This window comes from Apodemus sylvaticus, chromosome 4 (genome assembly GCF_947179515.1).
Source record: "Apodemus sylvaticus chromosome 4, mApoSyl1.1, whole genome shotgun sequence".
NCBI classification, from domain to species: domain Eukaryota; kingdom Metazoa; phylum Chordata; class Mammalia; order Rodentia; family Muridae; genus Apodemus; species Apodemus sylvaticus.
Window position 1 is genome coordinate 149,314,472 of NC_067475.1, and position 19,937 is coordinate 149,334,408.

Genomic DNA, 19,937 nt, shown 5'->3' on the forward strand with positions numbered 1-19,937 from the left:
GTAATGGGATCGGATGCTCTCCTGGTGTGTCTGAAGACAGCTACAGGGTACGCATAGAAAATAAATAAATAAATCTTAAAAAAAAATGATATCATGAAATTTGAAGGAAAATGGATGGAACTAGAAAAACTCATCCTGGTAAGGTTACCTAGTCCCTGTCTGCTCTATCAAACTAAAACATTTTATATCCATGTTTAAATCATACTGTTATGCGTAATAGGAATCAGGCAAGTTCTGCAGGTGTACTCAAACCAGCCCTGTAAATGTATTTGGTGTACATGACTTTTTAAAATGCTATACTTATTTATTTTATGTGGCTAGTTATTTGAAGTTTTGTAAAGATAAACTTCTAAAATTGAACGTTACTTAAAAATTTGTGAGATGAACGGGTATTGCAATTATACATTATAATCATATGTATAGAGTGTGTGCTCCATTAAAAAACTAAATCTAGTGGTCCATTTGTGCAACTGCTCCTTTTGAACAGCAAAAAAAAAAAAAGCCTCTAAAACTCTAGCATTTTCAGAATAATTTGATATATCTGCTGCAAGATGTTTCTCTAAAAAATAAGAGAAATTTGATTAACTTAATTAAACTTGAATCTTCACAGTACTGCAATAACTGAGCTTGCTGGAAATTCCTGGTTCATTCATTTGACAACATGGAAATTAGAATTCTGGATCCAATGTACATTACTCAGTACCGACATTTACAGTGATGTGATTTACACTTATGGAGGCTAAACATGAGGTAAAGCATTTATGTTTAGGTTTGTGAGCTAATAACAAATGCTACGGTTGGGAGATGGTAGTGAACCCGTGGGTGGATAATGACATTCAAGTGTGAGCTTGGAAAAAGTTTTAGCCAAGATGTTAAAAATGCCTGCAGCATGAGGTGATGACTTCTTTAAGGCCTCTACCTACACAGTGCAGAAAGCACGATTAGCTATTTAAAAGTAGGCCATTCTCTGTTCAGGCCAGGTACCTCTTCCCAGAGCAACTGACTTTATCCACTCCAATGGGGCAGCTAAGTCAACCAGTGTCCACAAGCTCCGTGGTTTCTAATCTAGCCTGATAGGGTTGCTCCTCCCTGGCTAAACCACTCTCAGAAACTTTACCATTTCACAAAGTTAAGTCATTAACCATCATGTTATGTTTATTTCTATGTCATGGCTTCTAGTAGATTAAGTTGTTGACAATTAAAAAAAAATGGGTATCAAGAAAAATATAGAAGGAATTGCCATTATTACAAAAATGAGGTACGCTGTCTTAAAAAAATAGATGGACTTTATGAAATGAACAAATCAGTCTTAAAAAATATAAATCATATATATATATATATATATATATATATATATATATATATATATATATATGTTTATAGACGTGTGTGTGTGAGAGACAGAGAGAGAGAGAGAGAGAGAGAGAGAGAGAGAGAGAGAGAGAGAGAAGGAGTACAGAAACTGCACACTCAGCACAAGTGTCACAGGACAGTTTGCAGGAATCAGTTCTTTCCTTCAACCATGTGTGTCCTGGGGATGAAACTCACTTCATCAGGCTTGGCTAACAGACGCTTTATCCACAAAGTTCCCTGAAATCTTTTAAAGTCTCATCTAGCAGAAAGCCTTTCTCATCTGAGAACCCACTTCATTTTCTTCTTATAATTTCAATTTTTTTTTACTTATTCACTTTGTATCCTGCTTACTGCCCCCTACCAGCCCCCCCTCCCACAATCCTCTTCTGAGCAGATACCTCTGCCCCTCCCCCACCCCCTGCCCAACACTTCAAATTTCTGCAAGGCTAGGTTCATCCTCTCCCACTGAGGCCAGACAAGGCAGCCCAGCTAGAACATACCCAACAGACAGACAACAGCTTTAGGGACAAACCCCTCTCCAGATGTTTGGGCCCCACATGAAGACCAAGCTGCACATCTGCTACATATGAGTGGAGAGACCTAGGCCTGACCTGTGTAGATCCCTGGGTGGTGGTTCAGTCTCTGGGAGCCCCACGGGTCAAGGTTAGTTGGCTCTGTGGGTCTTCCTTTGGAGTTGATATCCCCTTCAGGGCCCTCAATCCTTTCTCCTATTCTTCATAAGAGTCCCCAAGCTCCAAGCACTGTTTGGCTGTGGGTGTCTGCATCTGTCTGAGTCAGCTGCTGGTTGGCACCTCTCAGAGGACAGCCATCTGCAAGCATAAGAGAGTATCATTAATAGTGTCAGGGATTGGTGCTTGCCTGTGGATGGGTCTCAAGTTGTGCTAGTTATTCAGTGGTCATTTGCTCAGTCTCTGCCCCATCCCCTGTGGCTGCATTTCTTATAGACAGGATAACTTTTGGGTGGAAAATTTGGTGAGTGGGTTGGTATCCCTATTGCTCCACTGGAGTTCCAGCCTGGCTACAGGAGGTGGCCTCTTCGAACACCTACTTCTAGATCCCGCAACCATTTTTTCTCTACTTCTAAAGAGTTTTCATTGTTGTTGTTGTTGTTGGTTTGGTTTGTTCTGATTTTGAGATTATAATTACAACATTTCTCCCTTTCCTTTTCTTCTCTAAGCCTCCCCATTTACCCCTTCCACACTCTTTTTCAAATTAATGGCCTCTTTTTTCAATTGTTTTGCACACATACACATACTTATATATGCATATACACTCATGAATATAACCTGTTGAGTTCATACCATGTTACTTGTATGTGTGTGTTCAGAACTGATTGTTTGGCATGGAACAACCAGTTGGTATGCTCTTTCCTAGGGAGGACAATCTCTCCTAGTTCCAGATTTAAGCTGTTGCTTATTGTGCTTTGTGTAGGGTTGGGGTCTTCTGGGTTTTTCCCTGTCCAGTTTGTCATGTTTGTTTCTGTCCTCCTTCTTCAACTCATGTTTAGGTGGCCATGTGAGATATTTTACGAATATAGCTTCTGATGTTACTATGAGACCCAATCTCACAGCAAACTTCATCATCTAAGGTGATTTAATTAAAAATGCTGTGTAAACATAGCATTACAGATGGAGGTAGAAAGATGTGATTAAAACTGTGCTGCAGGGAAAGGTCAGATGCAGATGCTCCTGTGGGATTTAGTTAACTGGGATACACTTTTTTTTTCAGCTTACAAGGAAAATGTCGTAGTCAAATATTCATGTGTGAACTGGTATCTGAACAGGATTAATCCTCAATAGCACATACATTCAGAATGAGAAATGACAGTGAAAATCACATTTTGTCCACATGTGTGGCTGAATGTCACTTGTGATGGTTCAGTCACAAATGTGATGGTTCAATCACAAATGGTTCAATCTCGTACAAATTTTTACATGTAAATGTTCTTTAAAATATTATATAAAATTACCTTTCTTCCATCTATGCATATAAGGAGTACATGGCACATTAATGAATTCTGAGTTTATAATTTGAGTCTAGCCCCATGTGTAATGGCCTATACATAAAATGTCTTCAATAGGCTCATGTGTTTGGTCCTCGTTCCCCAGCTGGTGACCTTGTTTGGGGAGCCAGAGTCTAGCTGGAGGAAGCAGGTCTTCCAAAGAGCCAAAGAGAATTCTTCTTCCCTTAAGTTTCTTCTTCAGACATTTTGAAAAATAACAGTAAGCCATTATCTCAGTATGCATAAGCACAGATGTCAAAACCTGAAACATAAATCTCAAATTCAAAACACTTCTTGCTTTAAAACACTACTGGTAAAGGTTTCTCAACCTATACAAGGCTAGAGAAATTAAGATAATATGGACTGTTGTTAGAATGTGCATAGTTGTCTTTAGTGAGCTAAATTTTGCTAAAGGTACAAAGACAATTCAATAGGGATAGAATAGTCTTGTTAATAAACAGTGGTAGGATGATCTATATCCATATACAAGAGAAGCAAACCAGACCCCTTATTTCCTGCAATTCCAAAACATAATAGAAACTCAGATTGTACAATTGACCTAAATTTGAAATCTGAAGCCACAGCTCTTAGGGGAAAACCTATGGCAAATCTCTATGACCTTTGGTTAGGCAAACGCTTCTGAGATATGGCATCAAAGGCCTAAGCAAAAGAAAAGAAAACAGATTGAACTATGTCAAAATGTAACTTTCATACTGGCTGCAAACATACCACCAATAATGCCATGGTACTGGACAATATATATTATGGAAGACAGGATTTGGAAATCTTCTATCTGATAAAAAGACTTTTTAAAATATTTTTGTAATGTAGAAATTGTTCCAGACATGGAATATCCTTGAAAATATCTGTCAAGAGAAAGTAACCAGTCATAAATACTACTTATAGGTAACTCCAATAGACAAACACATGAAAAAATTAGATTAATAATAGCCCAGGGATGGGGTCAGGGATGAAAAGTAGCTCCTAATGAGTAGAGGCTTCTCTCAGGGGATATGGAGTATTCTAAACTTAGATTGTGGTAATAATTTTATAACTATGCAAAACTACTTAGCTTCACACTTTAAACTGAACTCAGTCTAAATGGATAGATTTAATGGTATGTAAACAGGTATATGATATTTGAACAGGGAATATAATCAATCCAGGCCACCAGAAACTCCAGTTCTTGACTGGAGAATGTGATAGCTTGAAATTTCAAGGATATTACTTCTCAAACTTTTCATTAGAATGACACAACTTATTATAAGTCTCAATTATAGATATTTAATTTGTATAATATCAATTATGTAAAAATTAAAAATGGTTAACTAGTTTTTTTGCTGTATCTGGACAGATATGATATGATTATATCAGGGATCACAATGGGAACCATCTGAGCCAATAGGTTGCTCTCTCTTCTGTTTCTGGTTAGCTTTTCACCATTCTCTGTGTGCTCATAGAGATATAAGCTGATCTCAATATTATTTTAAACAAAAGACAATTAGTGTATTATTACTCAGGGTTCATGAGTCAAGCCATGAGGAGCAAGCCAGTGAGCAGCACTCCTCCATGTCCTTTACATCATGTCCTGCCTCCAGATTCCTGTCCTGTTTGAGTTCCTGTCCTGAATTCCTTAATAATGAACAGTATAATTATGGAACAGTATAATTTATAGGAATATAATTCAAATTAATTCTTTTTTCTCCAAGTTGATTTTGGTCATGTTGTTTCATCACAGCAGTAATAAATCTAAGGCATGAGGTCATAATAATGTCTAAACATAATATAAATATTCTAGACACAATCCAAATGAATTACACATTTAATCAGATTATAAATATACCTAATATGATACAACTACCCCTCAAACATCTAAATATACATTGTAAATTTGGAAAAGGTGTGACAACTGTTTTGAGGGACATTCTTTTTTTTATATCGAAGTTACATATGATAATCGTTGATATTCTCTTAACTGTGTCTGTGCCTTTTATCATCTTGCCTGGATTAGGATCTTATACTTTCCCATTGAACTTAATCACAGGCCATGGTAGCACAAAGAGACACCCTAAAGGAGCTCCAGTACTCTAGGCATAGACTTTCTTATTTCCAGAGAAGCAATCTAGTTTGCCTATGGTGATCTGGATCAATCACTCCTCTCAACACTGTTTTCTTTTGTTAGCCTATTGGTTTAAGGGCATCAGAAACCCAAAGTGGCCTGGAGAAAGTCTGGGCTTCCATTTCAATAGAATGTTTGTTGTGGCTCCTGACAAGAGCACCCACTACTCTGGAACCCAAACTTATGGGCCAGCAGAACCTAATGCTGTTGGAACAGGAGGCAAAAATTTTCTAGAGGGTCACAAGGGGTAATGGTGAGTGGAACTTTTCTACCCCTTGATTTCTGGGCCCATGGAACCTGCCTACGAAAGAAACTGTACTGTATATTAGATACTGATTTAAACACATACAACTTTCTGGAGAACACTGGCCCAGCACGCTAGGCTGCTGCTATCTAATTGATTCTGGAAAAAAATATGTCTTCAATGAGCTATTCCATCTTTCTATCAGGCTAGCTCCTTCAGGATGGTGGAAATCATGAGAAGACCAATGGACTCAATGATTGTAGGCCCACTGTCAGACTTCTATGGTTGTGACATGAGTTCCTTGGTCAGAAGTAATACTATGTGAAATACTATGATGGTGTATAAAGCATCCTGTAAGTCCACAGGTGGTGGATTTAGCAGAAACATTACATTCTGAAAGACAAATCTGTACCAGAATAAGTATCTACTCCAGTAAGAACAAAGTATTGTCCTTTCCATGGACGAAGTGGGATACTGTAATCAACCTAGCCCCAGGTTGCTGGCTAGTACCCCTGGTTTGGTGCCATATCTGGGGCTTGGCATTGGTCTCTGCTGGTGGTAGATATGGCAAACAGGAGGAGATATAGTCAGGTAAGTCTTGGTGAGTGGAAATCCATGTCGTCAGGCCCAAGCATAACCCCATGTCTTCCACCATGACCACTATGTTCCTGGGCCTACTGGGCAATGATAGGAAAGGTTGGGGAAAGAAGCTGACTGTCCAAAGAGTAGGTTATCCTACACACTTAATTTTTTAACTCTTCCTCAGCTGAAATCACCTTTTGATGAACATTTACATGAGATACAAGAATCTTCACATCCTTTGCCCACTTGGAGAGATCTCATCATATATTTCTTCCCCAGATGTTTTTCTCATCAATTTCTAAACCATGCTTTTCCAAGTCCTTGGCCATGCAGCCAGTCTATTGGCTACAGACCATAAATCAATGAACAATCCCATATCTGGCCATTTTTCCTTTCAAAAGGCTCAGGGAAATTGCAAAGGTAGAGTAGGTACTTAGTGTAAAACGTAATTCTCCACAATGGGAAGACCCAGAAGACATGCCCTTCAGGAATCCTATAAGATATAAAATGGTGAGAAGGACACCAGCACAACGAAGGATTTCATTGTCACCCTTTTTCTCGAACCAGACCTTAGGGTTGGAGATGCTGCTGCTCAATGAATTAAATGCAACGGGTTTAATTGAGCCTTGAGGAGACATGGTCCAGAAGACAACACTGGGTCATCAAAGAAAAGGTGACTCACAGGGATGTTTGGTTCTGGCTAATCAATCAGTCAATCAATCAATCAATCAATCAGTGTGTTCCCAGGCATGAAATAGATAAGAAACCTACTAAATTTTTGCTTGACTTGTACAAGTAGAAAACTTTTCAAACAATGTTTTTTTAATTTGAATTTTTTGAAAGGCTACATTGGATTGTGGCAAAAGGGAATTTAAGCCTGTGAATCAGTTTTCAGGCTTGGGCCAGTTTGCAGATTCAGAACCCCTTGGATGAAGCAATAGATAGGAGATGGCTCAGCGGGTAAGAGCACTGACTGCTCTTCCAAAGGTCATGAGTTCAAATCCCAGAACCCATATGGTGGCTCACAACCATCCGCAAAGAGATCTGACTCCCTTTTCTGGTGTCAGAAGACAGCTACAGTGTACTTACTTACATATAATATGATAAATAAATATTTAAAAAAAACCTGAAAGTTTTACTATTAGACTTTCTCTAATCCTTCCTCAAAGGGACCTACAACCTTTTACAAGAGTAATTGTACTCTTGTACAATTGAGGGGAAAGAAAACACTCTGACTTTCCAGGGTCTATTGGATACTGGCTCTAAACTGTTACTGATTCTGGGAGATCCCAAGAACCATTGTGATCCTCCAGCTAAAGCAGGGGCCTATGGAGGCCAGGTGATTAATGGAGTTTTTCAATGCTAGAGTGACTGAAGTACAACTTACAGTAGATCCACTGACTCCCCAAATTCATTCCATGTTTATTTCCCCAGTCCCAGGATCTGTAATTGAGATAGATATATGTAGAAATTGGCAGAATTCTCACATTGGTTCCTTGATCGTGGAGTAAGTGCCATTGTGGTTAGAAAGGCTAAATGGAATCCTTTACTGTCATCTCAGTCAAGGAAAATAGTGAACCAAACTTAATATTACATCCCTGGAGGAATTGCACAAAATAGCACCACTTTCACGCACTTGAAAGACGCAGAGGTAGTGGTTCCCACCATATCTCCCTTTAACTCCCCTGTCTGGTGGCCAATGCAGTGACAGATGGATCGTGGACAATGACAGTTGGCTCTTGAAAATTCACTCAGGTAGTTACTCTGAGTGCAGGGGCCTTACCAGATGTAGCATCCTTTCCTGAGCAGATTAACAAATCTCCTGGTACACTATTTCATCTAGCGATTGCCCTTTTCTCAGTCCCTGTCCAGAAGGATACCCAGAAGCAATTTGCATTTAGTTGGTAAGGCCAGCAGTTTTACAATGAGTTAACTCTCCAGCCCTGTGTCATAATTTAATTAGAATGGATATCGACAGTCTGTCTTTTCCACAGAATGTCACACTCATGTATTATATTAATATTAAACTGATTGGACCAAGTAAGCAGGAGGTAGAAACTACTTTGGACTCACTGGTAACATGTATGCACACCAGAGAATGGGAAACAAATCCAACCAAAATTCCAGGGCCTTCTAACTCAGTGAAATTCTTAGGAGTCCACGGCTGTGGAGCAAGCAAAGATATTCCTTTCTAAGTGAAGGACAAGTTATTGTACCTGACCCCTCCCATTACCAAAAAAGAAGCACAATGTTTGGTGGGTGTATTTGAATTCTTGAAGCAGCACATTCCTCACTTGGGTGTGTTACTCAGGTCCACATACTAAGTGAGTTGGAAAGCTGCTAGCTTTGTGTGGGGCCTGGAACAGGAGAAGGCTCTTCCACAGGTCGAGGCTGTGCAATGAAACTTCTACCATTTGATCCATATGATTCAGCAGCCAATGTTACCTGAGTTTTTTTTTTCTATTGGTTATTTTATTTATTTACATTTCAAATATTGTTCCCCTTCCCGATTTCCCCTCTGCAAATCCTCTATCCCATGCCCCCTCCTCCTGCCTCCATAAGGCTGCTCTCCCATTCATCTACTCTTTCCACCCCTCTAGCATCCCCCTATGCTGGGGCATCGAACCTCCACAGGACCAAAGGCCTCCCCTCCTATTGATGCCAGATAAAGCAATCCTCTGCTACATATGCAGCTGGAGCCATGGGTCCCTCCATGTGTACTCTTTGTTTGATGGATTAGTCCCTGGGAGCTCTTGTTGTGGGGAGGGTCAATTTATTTGATATTGTTGTTCTTCCCTATGGGGTTGCAACCTCCTTCAGCTCCTTCAAGTACTTCCCCTGACTTCCATAGGGGTCCTTGGGCTCAGTCCAATGGTTGGCTGCATGCAGGTTTAAGTAATAGATTGGAATGCTCCTTGAAGCTTTTGGCAAACCCCTATAAGTGAATCACAGAAGAGACTTGGGATTTTTGAGCAAGGTTCCACCATCATCTAAAGACAACTATTGTCCCTTTAAACTACAGCTCTTGGGCTATTATTGGGCCATAGTGCAAACTGTGGTATCACCTAGAAGTCAACAGCTACAGCATTACAAGCCATTTCTGAGACAATCCTGAAAGTGACCAGTGAAGATAAATCTTCACAGTGGGCAGAGCACATGTTCATATATTTTGTTTGAAAAGAAAAATGTCCAGATATGGGATCGTTTACTGTTTTATGGTCTGTAGCCAACAGACTGGCTGCATGGCCAAGGACTTGGAAAAGCATGATTTAAAAATTGATGAGAAAAACATCTGGGGACGAAATCTTTCCAAGTGGGCAAAGGATGTGAAGATACTTGTATCCCATGTAAATGTTCATCAAAAGGTGATTTCAGCTGAGGAAGAGTTAAAAAAATTAAGTGTGTAGGATAACCTACTCTTTGGACAGTCAGCTTCTTTCCCCAACCTTTCCTATCATCGACCAGTAGGTCCAGGAACATAGTGGACATGGTGGCAGAGATGGGGTTATGCTTGGGCCTGACGACATGTATTTCCACTCACCAAGGCTTGCCTGGCTACATCTGCTCCTGATTACCAGATCTACCATCAATAGAGACCAATGCCAAGCCCCAGATATGGCACCAAACCAGGGGTACTAGCCAGCAACCTGGGGCTAGGTTGATTACACTATCCCACTTCCTCCATGGAAAGGGCAATGCTTTGTTCTTACTGGAGTAGATTGTGCCTTAAGTCTGGTTATAGGTCTAGAGACAATAATTGGGATGTCCTAAGGGACATCAGTATTGTCTTGCCTGTCATTTCTTTCAAAGGTCACTGTTGGTGTAGCAGACAATGAAATATTATTTTTCCTCAGTCATAGGCGGAAAAGGCACTATTTCAGAGGGTAGTTGGGTGAGTACATCTTAGTGAGGTACTTCCTCAGATAGGATCACCCCTTAAGAACCTGACAGTTCAAAGTTCTCTGTTTCAATAGGGTCCTTCCACATATCTCCACCCAAAGCGACAAGACTCTACTCTTTACCAATTACTATCCTGACAAAAACTGCCAAGGCCCTCCAAGCACGGGACTTGAATTTTCACTGTAATTGAGCCAACCGTATAATGGATTGGTTTCCTCCAGCTTGAACCCTGTGGCTGTTGGAGAAGAGATTCTATTCTAGGAGTCACTTAGGAAGCTTCAGCTCACTTGTGCACATCTGGAACAGGTCAGTTTCATCACTAAGTTCATCGGCACCCTTCACCTTCCAAGCTTGCAGTCGGTTCATTTTACGATGGCGTTCTTTCCTATCACTTGTCAGCTCATCCAGAGATGCAGAAAGAAACCAACCAGCATAGTTTCTTTTATTTTTTCACAAATTGTCATATGTGTGAGTCAGAATAATCATGACTATTTATCCCCTTAGGCTTGTAAAATAGTCCTTTAAATTCAGAGTTAAGCATTAACCATTGGGTCTTGATCAGAACACTTGTCTTGGCTTCATTCCTTTCTCGCCATCATCCCATCCATCCCCAGCTCTCCTCCCATGTACCCCATTTGACCAAAGCTGATGGACAACAACGGTTTTTAGCTGGCTGTGAAATGCATCATGTAAAGGAGGCGGAGTAGGTGTGACCTTGTTGGAGTGGGTGTGTCACTGTAGTGTGGGCTTTCAGACCTTTCATCCTAGCTGCCTGGAAGCCGGTATTCTGCTAGCAACCTTCAGATGAAGATGCAGAACTCTCGGCTCCTCCTGCACCATGCCTGCCTGGATGTTGCCTTGCTCCCACCTTGATGATAATGGACTGAATCTCTGATCCTATAAGCCAGCCCCAATTAAATGTTGTCTTTATAAATGTTGCCTTCCTTATGGTGTCTGTTCTCAGCAGAAAAACCCTAACTAAGACAGAAGTTGGTACCAAGGAGTGGAGTATTGCTGAGATAGGCCTGACCATGCTTTTGTTTGGAAGAATGTGAATTTGGGGACTTTGGATTTGGAAAGCAGTGGAATGCTTTAAATCACACTTAATGGGCTATCCTAGTAGGAATATGGAAGACTTTGTTACTGAGAATGATTTGAACTGGACCTAGCCCAAGAGGTTTTAATGGAGAAATTCAATATGTAGCCTAGAGATTGTTTTTGTGGTATTTTGTTGAAGAATGAGGATACTTTTTGCCCTCAGCTGAAGAGTCTGCCTGAGGCTAAGAGACTCAGATTAATTGCATTAACAAAGGAAGTCTCAGAAATGCCCATCATAGACTTTGTTCCCTGGTTAAGTCTCCTGGAGAACATTTTAAACAAACGTAGCAAGCTGAGAAAGGAAAAATATAAAATATATGGTTCTAGTATTAAAGGGGAACCAGAAAGAGAAATGGAGCTGAATCCTGTGTTCAAGGAGAAAACAAATTAAGGGAGTGGGATTTGGGGGCAAGATCCTACCCAGCTAAGTTTAGGTCCAGGCTTTGTAGTACAAGTATAATCCCAGGAGGCAAAGACAAGCAGATCTCTGAGTTCAAGCACAGAGCAAGTTGTAGATAAAGAAAAACTTTTCCAGGCTTGGTGGACCACATTTTTTTATTCCAGTGCTTAGGAGATAAGCATGCAGATCTCCGAGTTCAAAGTCAGTCTACAGAGCAAGTTCCAGGACAGCCAAGCTCTGGCTTTAGAGTCCAGAATAGAAGGGACTACTAAGAAATTGGATTCTAGTTAGCTGGAGCTAATAAATTAGTGGTGATTAAGAAGAGACTAGGATCACTGAAGCAAAATCTTGTGGAAAGTGTTTTTTGAGACCACAAAGAAGCTGTGTTCCACAGATGGCCAAGATTGTACCTCATGCTGCAGCTGGACTTGCTAATGTTTAAGAGTCACGCAGGTGATACTGGTTTTGAAGGCATAAAGGAGTCATGAGTTGCAGCTGTGGCTTGGCACTGTGAGAAGCAAGGGAGGGCCAGGTGGAGATGCAGCCTCAGTTGTAGTTGACAGCCCAGGACTGAAGGGGTCATGCAAAGGAGTTGAGGCTGGGTACCATGAAGAGAGCCCGTGAGAGGCTATTGGTGAAGCCTAGTTGCAGCAGAAGACTTCAGCTCATTGGAGATGCCAGTACCATGGGATGATCACCAAGAACAGCAGCAGCAGTGGCGTAGACCAACCTGAGCTTGAGGGCTACAGAGGGCAGAGCTGGAGAAGTGACGCCAGCCCTTTGCAGGAGCCCAGAAGATCATGTGTGGACCTCAGATATTGAAACAAGATGCCTTCACATTGAAGTTGTCTTGGAGACTCCAAGATGTTTGAGATGCCAAAGCCATAGGATATCTGCTGAGGAAAGCAGCTAACAGGGAGTGGAACCAGCCCAGGAGAAAGAAATTTATGGCAATCAGTAAAGATGAAAAAGGGGTTGGAGATCTGAAGACTGCTTTAACATCAGACATTGATATGCAGAGTTTGGAGTCTTCCCAGCTGGTTTCCTATCTCGCTTTGGGGGTTACAGTTCAAGAGATTGGATGGATCTCAGAAGAGAAATTGAACTTTAGACTTTTAACATTGTTGAGCCTGCTATAGACTAAGGGAACTTTTGAAGTTGGACTAAATGTTTTTTGCATTATGCTATGTTTAGGTGTGCCCCTCCCCCATAGACTCTTATGTTTGAACAAGCCTATGGGGGCCAGGGAGTGGAATGTGATGGTTTGTCTATGCTCTGCCCGGGGAGTGGCACTATTACAAGGTGTGGTCCTATTGGAGTAGATGTGTCACTATGGTATGGGCTTTAAGACCCTCATCCTAGCTGCCTGGAAGCCAGTATTCTGCTAGCAGCCTTCAGATGAAGATGTAGAACTCTCAGCTCCTCCTGCACCATGCCTGCCTGGCCATCCTTTCAGCTTGATAATAATGGACTGAATCTCTGATCCTGCAAGCCAGCTCCAATTAAATGCTGTCCTTATAAAAGTTGGCTTTGTCATGGTATCTGTTCACAGCAATAAAACCCTAAAAAGACAGCTACTTTTTATAAATGAAAATCTACATTTTAATAGGATTTCCAGTCAATTGGCATGTACGTTACAATTTAAAAGGCTTTGTTATCCCATACAATGGTAACTCAAAGCAGAGAGGACTCAGACAATGGATTATTTACTTGTAGTATCATTTGAGAGAAGATTGTAATGACAATCTCAAAACTTCTATATTTGGTTCAAAGAGGTAATATCAGAGGCAATTGGATGTAGACAAGGCTCTGTGCTGCTGCTGGGTTTTTTTGTTTGTTTGTTTTTATTTTCAGTGACCTTGACTCAGGCAAAGCCATATTATTGAATTCACTTCAAAAGAGAATTTCAGAACAAGCCACTGTGAAGCAGAGTTGGGGGCTATTAAAATATACATTTTAGGGGCTGGAGAGATGGCTTAGAGGTTAAGGGCACTGACTGCTCTTCCTGAGGACCTGATTTGTGACATCCACATGGCAGCCACCACTGTCTATAACTGCAGTTCCAGGGGCATCCCACACTGCTTTTCCATGGACACTGCACAGCTGTGGTCCACAGATGTACAAGCCGGTAAAACACACACATAAAATAAAAATTTAAAGACATTTTTTAGCATAGCTCTTAAGCACAAGGGTTGATAGAGAGGTGCTCAGAACAAGAATAAAGCCACATTCAGGTGACAGCATGTGCTTTTTTTGTAGATGTGACTGTCACTTTCACGCCCTCAGATGAAGGGATGAGACAAGAGCTTGACCCAAGCTTTAGGAATACATGACTTGGGCTGAGCCCAGAGCATTTTATCTAACTATCCCTAGGCCTAGGCCTGGAAGCTTCTAGCCTCCATGCAATCTAATCTTCTGTAAGCCTGGACCTTGAAGACTTCAGGTTCTGGTCTTTTTCTGTTAACCTAGGCCTAAAATGTTTCAGCCTTCGGAGACTCACTGCTGTTTACTAGCTGTTATTAGCTGTTACTAGCTCTTCCTGAACCCTGGCTGTCTGGTTCAACTCAGCTGTTCTGGCTCAAACTCCTCTCCAAGCTGACTGATTCAAATTGGCTTTTCTCAGCTGACTGGATTGATCTGCTTGGAAAGACTGCCTAGAACTACACAAACTGAACTGCTCTGCACTGACCTCCCTTTCCCTCACTGCTCTTTAAGTAACCTCTCTTACCTGTTTGTTCTCCTGAGAGTCAGGCTTGGTCTATCTTTGACTCATTCTGTCAAATCTTTCTCTGATTCTTTGTCTGCCCCTCAATTAGATGTTATTGTTTGGGAATAAAGGTGTGTACTAAAGGTGTGTCTGTATTCCAGCCAGAGGGATTAAAAGTGTATGGCATTGCCGGGCAGTGGTGGTGCACGCCTGTAGCCCCAGCACTCTGGGAGGCAGAGGCAGGTGAATTTCTGAGTTCGAGGCCAGCCTGGTCTACAGAATGAGCTCCAGAACAGCCAGGGCTATCCAGAGAAACCCTGTCTCGGGAAAACCAAATTAAAACAAAAACAAAAACAAACAAAAAAAAGTGTATGGCATCTCTGCAGTCCAGCTGTATCACATCTTTGGATGTAATTCCTTACTAGGGTAGCCATGTTGCTGGATTAAAATTTCTCTGCACTTCTTAAGGGAGAATTCCACTTTACTGTCTTTACAATGGCTATATCCATGATCCTGAGGCTTTCTGAACATAATTTGCAACAAGACATGAAGATTAAACCACAAAATTTAAGTTAATTTTAGAAATTAATTGAAAACATACAAGCTTATTTATGTAAAAGAATTTTCTTTTGTAATTATAGTCAAATTTCTTTATGTGCTTTAATCTTTTTAAAGTTTTTTTTTTTTAAAGATTTATTTATTTTATTTACAAGTGCACTGTAGCTGTTTTCAGACACACCAGAAGAGGGCATCAGATCCCATTACAGATGGTTGTGAGCCATCATGTGGCGGCTAGGAATTGAACTCAGGACCTGTAGGAAGAGCAGCCAGTACTCCTAACCACTGAGCCATCTCACCAGCCCCTGTGTTTTAACTTTTAAATTACATTTCTTTAGTGTATTGTGGAACAGCATGGGTGGGAACTTGCTCTTAAGTATGATTGTGGAGAAGACAAGACAACTTGCAGGAGTGGGCGGTCCTCTTTTGCTTTGTGGTTCCTGGGCATTGAACTCAGGTTGTTACCCTGGCAATAAGCGCCTTTACCCACTGAACCATCTCACTAGGCCATATGAAAGGTTTTATGAAAGACGGAGGTTATTTAGATTTAGAGATAAGACTGGAGTGCTAATATAGTAAAATACAAAGTTGCAAATACCGTTGCCCAAGTGAATACATTGTTACCTTTCACATCCGTGTTTGGGATGTCCTAAAACTTCATGCATTATCTCGGTGAGTAATTTGATTTTATCAGCTGAACTGAAGTTTCTACAAACAAGATCTCTGGGTGAAGGGGCTCTCTCCTCTCCTGCAGCCCTTTCATTCTCTGTCTTTCTAATCAGTAAAGGCTGTAAACTCCATAGGACTCCCTCATTAAATAACATGAAAGGTAGAGGAACTATTCCTAAGTGAAACCTCTCTCCCATTTCCTCCTGGCTTTGCCTTCTGAACTCCAGCACTGCATCATGGGAAAGTCCACCCTGCTACTCAGATAGGAGCAGAAGGTGGTTAAGAGCTGCACTGATGGCAGACGTATCCTTGTGGGGTTTTTCTGTTTTTGGTTTTGTTTTGTCATTTGCTTGCTTGTTTGTTTGTTTACATGGCCCATCTAAGATCCTGGAAAAGAGCAACTCAGACTGTGAAGCACCTACTCGTCTCCCTTCCTCCACTGACGGACAGTTCAAGCATAGCCTTTACACCCCTAAAGAGAGCAATTCTTTAGGGGCACACAAGGCTTGAGTAAGTGTCAAAGTGTGTTTTCCCTTTGCCCTGCATTTCTGTTTCTTGAATATGCTAAGACTGGAAGGTCTTCCTTACAGGATCCATTGGCCTTCAAGCCACGGTAGGCATGGAAAGATTAGGAAGGACTCAAAAGAGGTCCGTGAAGGGTAACACTTCAAAAGCTCTGACCTTAAGATTCTGATTCTATGGGTATAGCTGTATTCCCGCTCAGAAAACTCGGGGAGGAGACTCATTTTAGGCCAGAAATATGAGGCCAGCTTTGCCCTCATAACTAGACCTTGGGCCAAACAACAATGAAAATAAACACCTTAGTTTCGGGGTAGGAGTACAGCACAATGGTGCAGCACAAGCCTGTGTTTAGGCCCTAACACTGCCAATAAAAAAAGACAAGAAAGGAAATAAAGGAAAAGAAAAGAAAAAAGAAAAACATCTTATTCTGGTAATAGATATGCTAGTTTCTGATTGCTTGATCATTACACATTGTAAGCCCACCCGACAGTACCACAAAAATGTACAAAGTTAATATACATCAATTAAAAAGTAGAGTATAGTTTTCAAACGATTCCACTCTAGGAGACCTGGACTAAAAAATAAAAATTTACTTTTTAACTTGTACTGGTTGAGTCTAGTGGAGGAGGTCTAGGCCCACATGCCAAGGAGCAGTGATGTAGACATGGCCCTAGGATAATGGGTATGGGACGGTATCTTTATAGGCCCTCTGGGAATATATCGAATCTTCTGCCACATCTTGTACCCAATGCCATAGCCTAGCAAAAGAGTAGCATTTATATGTTTACCTTAATGATCTCACTGCTGCCTGGGGACTGGGGCAGGTGTTTGGCATCATGGAAGAATACAGTATTACATACTACTATGCAATGAAATATCAAAACTTAAAAAGTGGTTTCTGATGACAAATAATGCCTTTAAACTATCATAAAGTTGGAAATTGGAAGTTCAGCAGCGACTCTAAGTTGAGGACTATATTGAGGACTGCTGCGCTACCTTTCCCTATCCTTCAGTATCTGTTTCCTGCTTTGAATTTATATTGTTGCCATCCATTACTGAGAAAAGATTCGCAGAGCGCTGAAGCACCTTTGCTGAACCATTGCGGTGCTTGGCCCGAGTGGGTGGGATGGAGAATTGTGTTTGCAAGGTGTGGCTACATTAGAAAAGTATTTCTCAACTTCCCCCATGAAATAGCAAATTGACCTTCAAGATTTGTGAAATAGATGAACCGAAACAACTGAATTACCTAAGCAGAATTACCGGAACTTACTACCCTTTATCTAGAACCAGTATGCCAAAGGCACTGGGGCTTCCGCTGGCAGTGTGTTGATCTGAAACAAACCCTACCTCTCCTCTTACGGCTTATTATCATAGGAAATTAACTTTTCTGAGCCTGAGTTTCTCCTACCTACAAGTATATGGCAGTATGTAAAAGGGTCTTAACTACCTGATAAAACCAGTAGTATGATTCTAAACATTTGGCAAATACCTATTTTATTTTTAGGTTAGTGCCACAACACCATTGTGACAGTGTAACAGTGTAACGTTCTCTTCTATTTAAACAGTTTAAATGAATACTGTAACCCGCACGACTTTGGAGAGGTCTCTGTCAGCTGAAAGCTCATTACCCTTCGTTTTCCTGCCGCAGGCCACACAGCTCTGCCCCTTTCCTTTCCCAGGTCCTGGAATGAACGCCCGCTGCGCAGTCCCCAACAGGTGTCCCCTGGGCACGGCAGCCAGCGGGTCCCCAGGGCCGCCCCGCCCCGCAGTGCGCACCGGGGAGGATGCGGCCTGGGCTTGAGCCTGCGCGGCCACGTGACGGCCGCTATAAGAGCGGCGGGCTGCGGACTCCCGCCCTCCCTGCTGGCCGCGGTCACCCACCGGCGCCCGGCTCCTGCGACAACCCGGCCACACTATGACAGGTACGCCCGTGTAACCGGGACCCGCGGCGCGGACGCCCCTATGCCGGGGAAGCTCCGGGGAGCTCCCGAACCGCGGTAGTCTCCGGCTGCTAACCGAGCCGCGCTGCAGAGCGGCGGCTTCCGTCTCCGGCATCCGGGGGAAGGCCAGGAGGGGTGGGGCGGGCGCGGGGCGCACCGGGGTCGCACGGAGCCCCAAGGTGCTCTTACCGCGGGGAACAGCAGGAGCCCTGCGGAAACACGGTCGCGGCCCTGCTCTGGCCTCTGCACTGAGCCTATTTTTAGGCCTCAGCAGCCGGGTGCTGCTACGTGGGAGCCGGCTAGCGCCCCGGGCGGGCCTCGGTGCCACTTGTTGCAAAGTGTCAGGCCCTGGGCAAGTGAACCCCAGGACTGGGCATTAGAGGAAACCGGCCCTTCCGAACGCTTGAAGCTGTAGCCTGGGGTATGACAGCAACTGAACGGCCATCTGAAGGTTAAAGCACCCAGCTGTCAATTGCTCTTACCGTCCATTTGTAAGCTAAGTCTGGTCTTTTAGCTTGCATTTGTAACATTTGGCTTCTCCTTTTGTTAATTTAACCTGAGAAAGCATTGTGTTGCTTCCTGCAGTTTTTACACGCACGTTTATTACACCACCTCCTCGTTTCTACACCACCTCCTGAAGTTACTTTGGGGTTAACACATAACTCATTATGCTCATTTTAAGTTCTTTTGGGGCAAAATGGTTTTGAAATGTTACTGTCTCAGAAGTTCTAAGACTAATAACCTAAACAAGTACCAGGTGCGCGGTTGTGGATGTGGCAGGTGTCATTATGGAGTATAATTGACTGGAGGTCGGGAATTCACAACTTTCTTCACCTTGGTAGTGTAGTGGGTTGTTCTGAAAGATGGCCCTGGAGTATGCAGTTAACATGGCTTTCAGGTTGCCTTCTGGGGAAGGCCCTGGATAACCAGACAACCCACCACACTCTCCCTGCTCAGAGGAATTCCCACTGCTTCTAGCATCCACACCGGAAAATGAGGAAACCAGAGAGTGACAGTGACAAAATCTCCTAACTCTCTTCTTGGGAAGCAGGCCCCACCCACCCCAATGACTGCAGTGGACACAGTCCCCTATGTATTCCCTGTGCACTTTGGAGACCCACCAACTGCTAATGTTAAAGTCCCCTTTAGAGATGGCCCCCAGAGCAATCTTAAAAAAAGCTTGAAAAATACCTTAAAGGCTGATATCATGAGGACTCTTCAGTTCAGAAAAAAAATACATGTTTGACTTATTTTCTGGCTGGAGCTTTGGGAAAATTGGCATGTATGTCTATGTCTCTTGTTAGGGGAGGAGGGGAGAATGGGGAAGGGGCTCTACTGCTCATTTTCCAGAGAAGTGAAGGCAGCTGGCATGGCTTAGCCTTTAATTTAATTACTAGTATTTGGGAATTGGAGACAGTTGTAGTCTGATCAGTTTGGTCTATGCAGCCAAACCCTAGCTCAAAACAATAAAAGCTGGGGAGTAGTTTATTGGTAGAACACTTGCCTAGCCAGGCAGTGGTGGCACATGCCTTTAGTCCCAGCACTTGGGAGGCAGAGGCAGGCGGATTTCTGAGTTCCAGGACAGCCAGGGCTACACAGAGAAACCCTGTCTCGCTGTCTGAAAGAAAGGAAAAACAAAAAGGAAAAGAAAGAGCATTTGCCTAATATGTGGAAGGGAGCATATGGATTGGGACCCCAGGGAAGAATGTGACTTAGGATAAAGAAAAGATGGAGAAAGGGTATTGAGGTGGAAGGAGACAGCAAGAGATAGCGTGGCTAGAGTTGGCTTCTGAGCGCACCAACAGTGAATAGTCTCTAAGAG

The 19,937-nt window shown here is 42.4% G+C and overlaps 1 protein-coding gene and 1 pseudogene across 2 annotated transcripts in view; both read left to right on the forward strand.

Moving 5' to 3' along the window:
• The first annotated feature begins 745 nt into the window (after positions 1–745).
• LOC127683742 (uncharacterized) lies at positions 746–10,092 on the forward strand (annotated as a pseudogene).
• A 7,881-nt stretch (positions 10,093–17,973) lies between these two features.
• Gyg1 (glycogenin 1) overlaps positions 17,974–19,937 on the forward strand; it is a 34,408-nt gene continuing 32,444 nt past the window's right edge. For both annotated transcript variants that reach the window (XM_052180744.1, XM_052180745.1), the window contains exon 1: positions 17,974–18,097. In XM_052180744.1, coding sequence (XP_052036704.1) covers positions 18,091–18,097 — 7 coding nt within the window. In that variant the 5' untranslated portion in view covers positions 17,974–18,090. The remainder of the gene's footprint in view (positions 18,098–19,937) is intronic.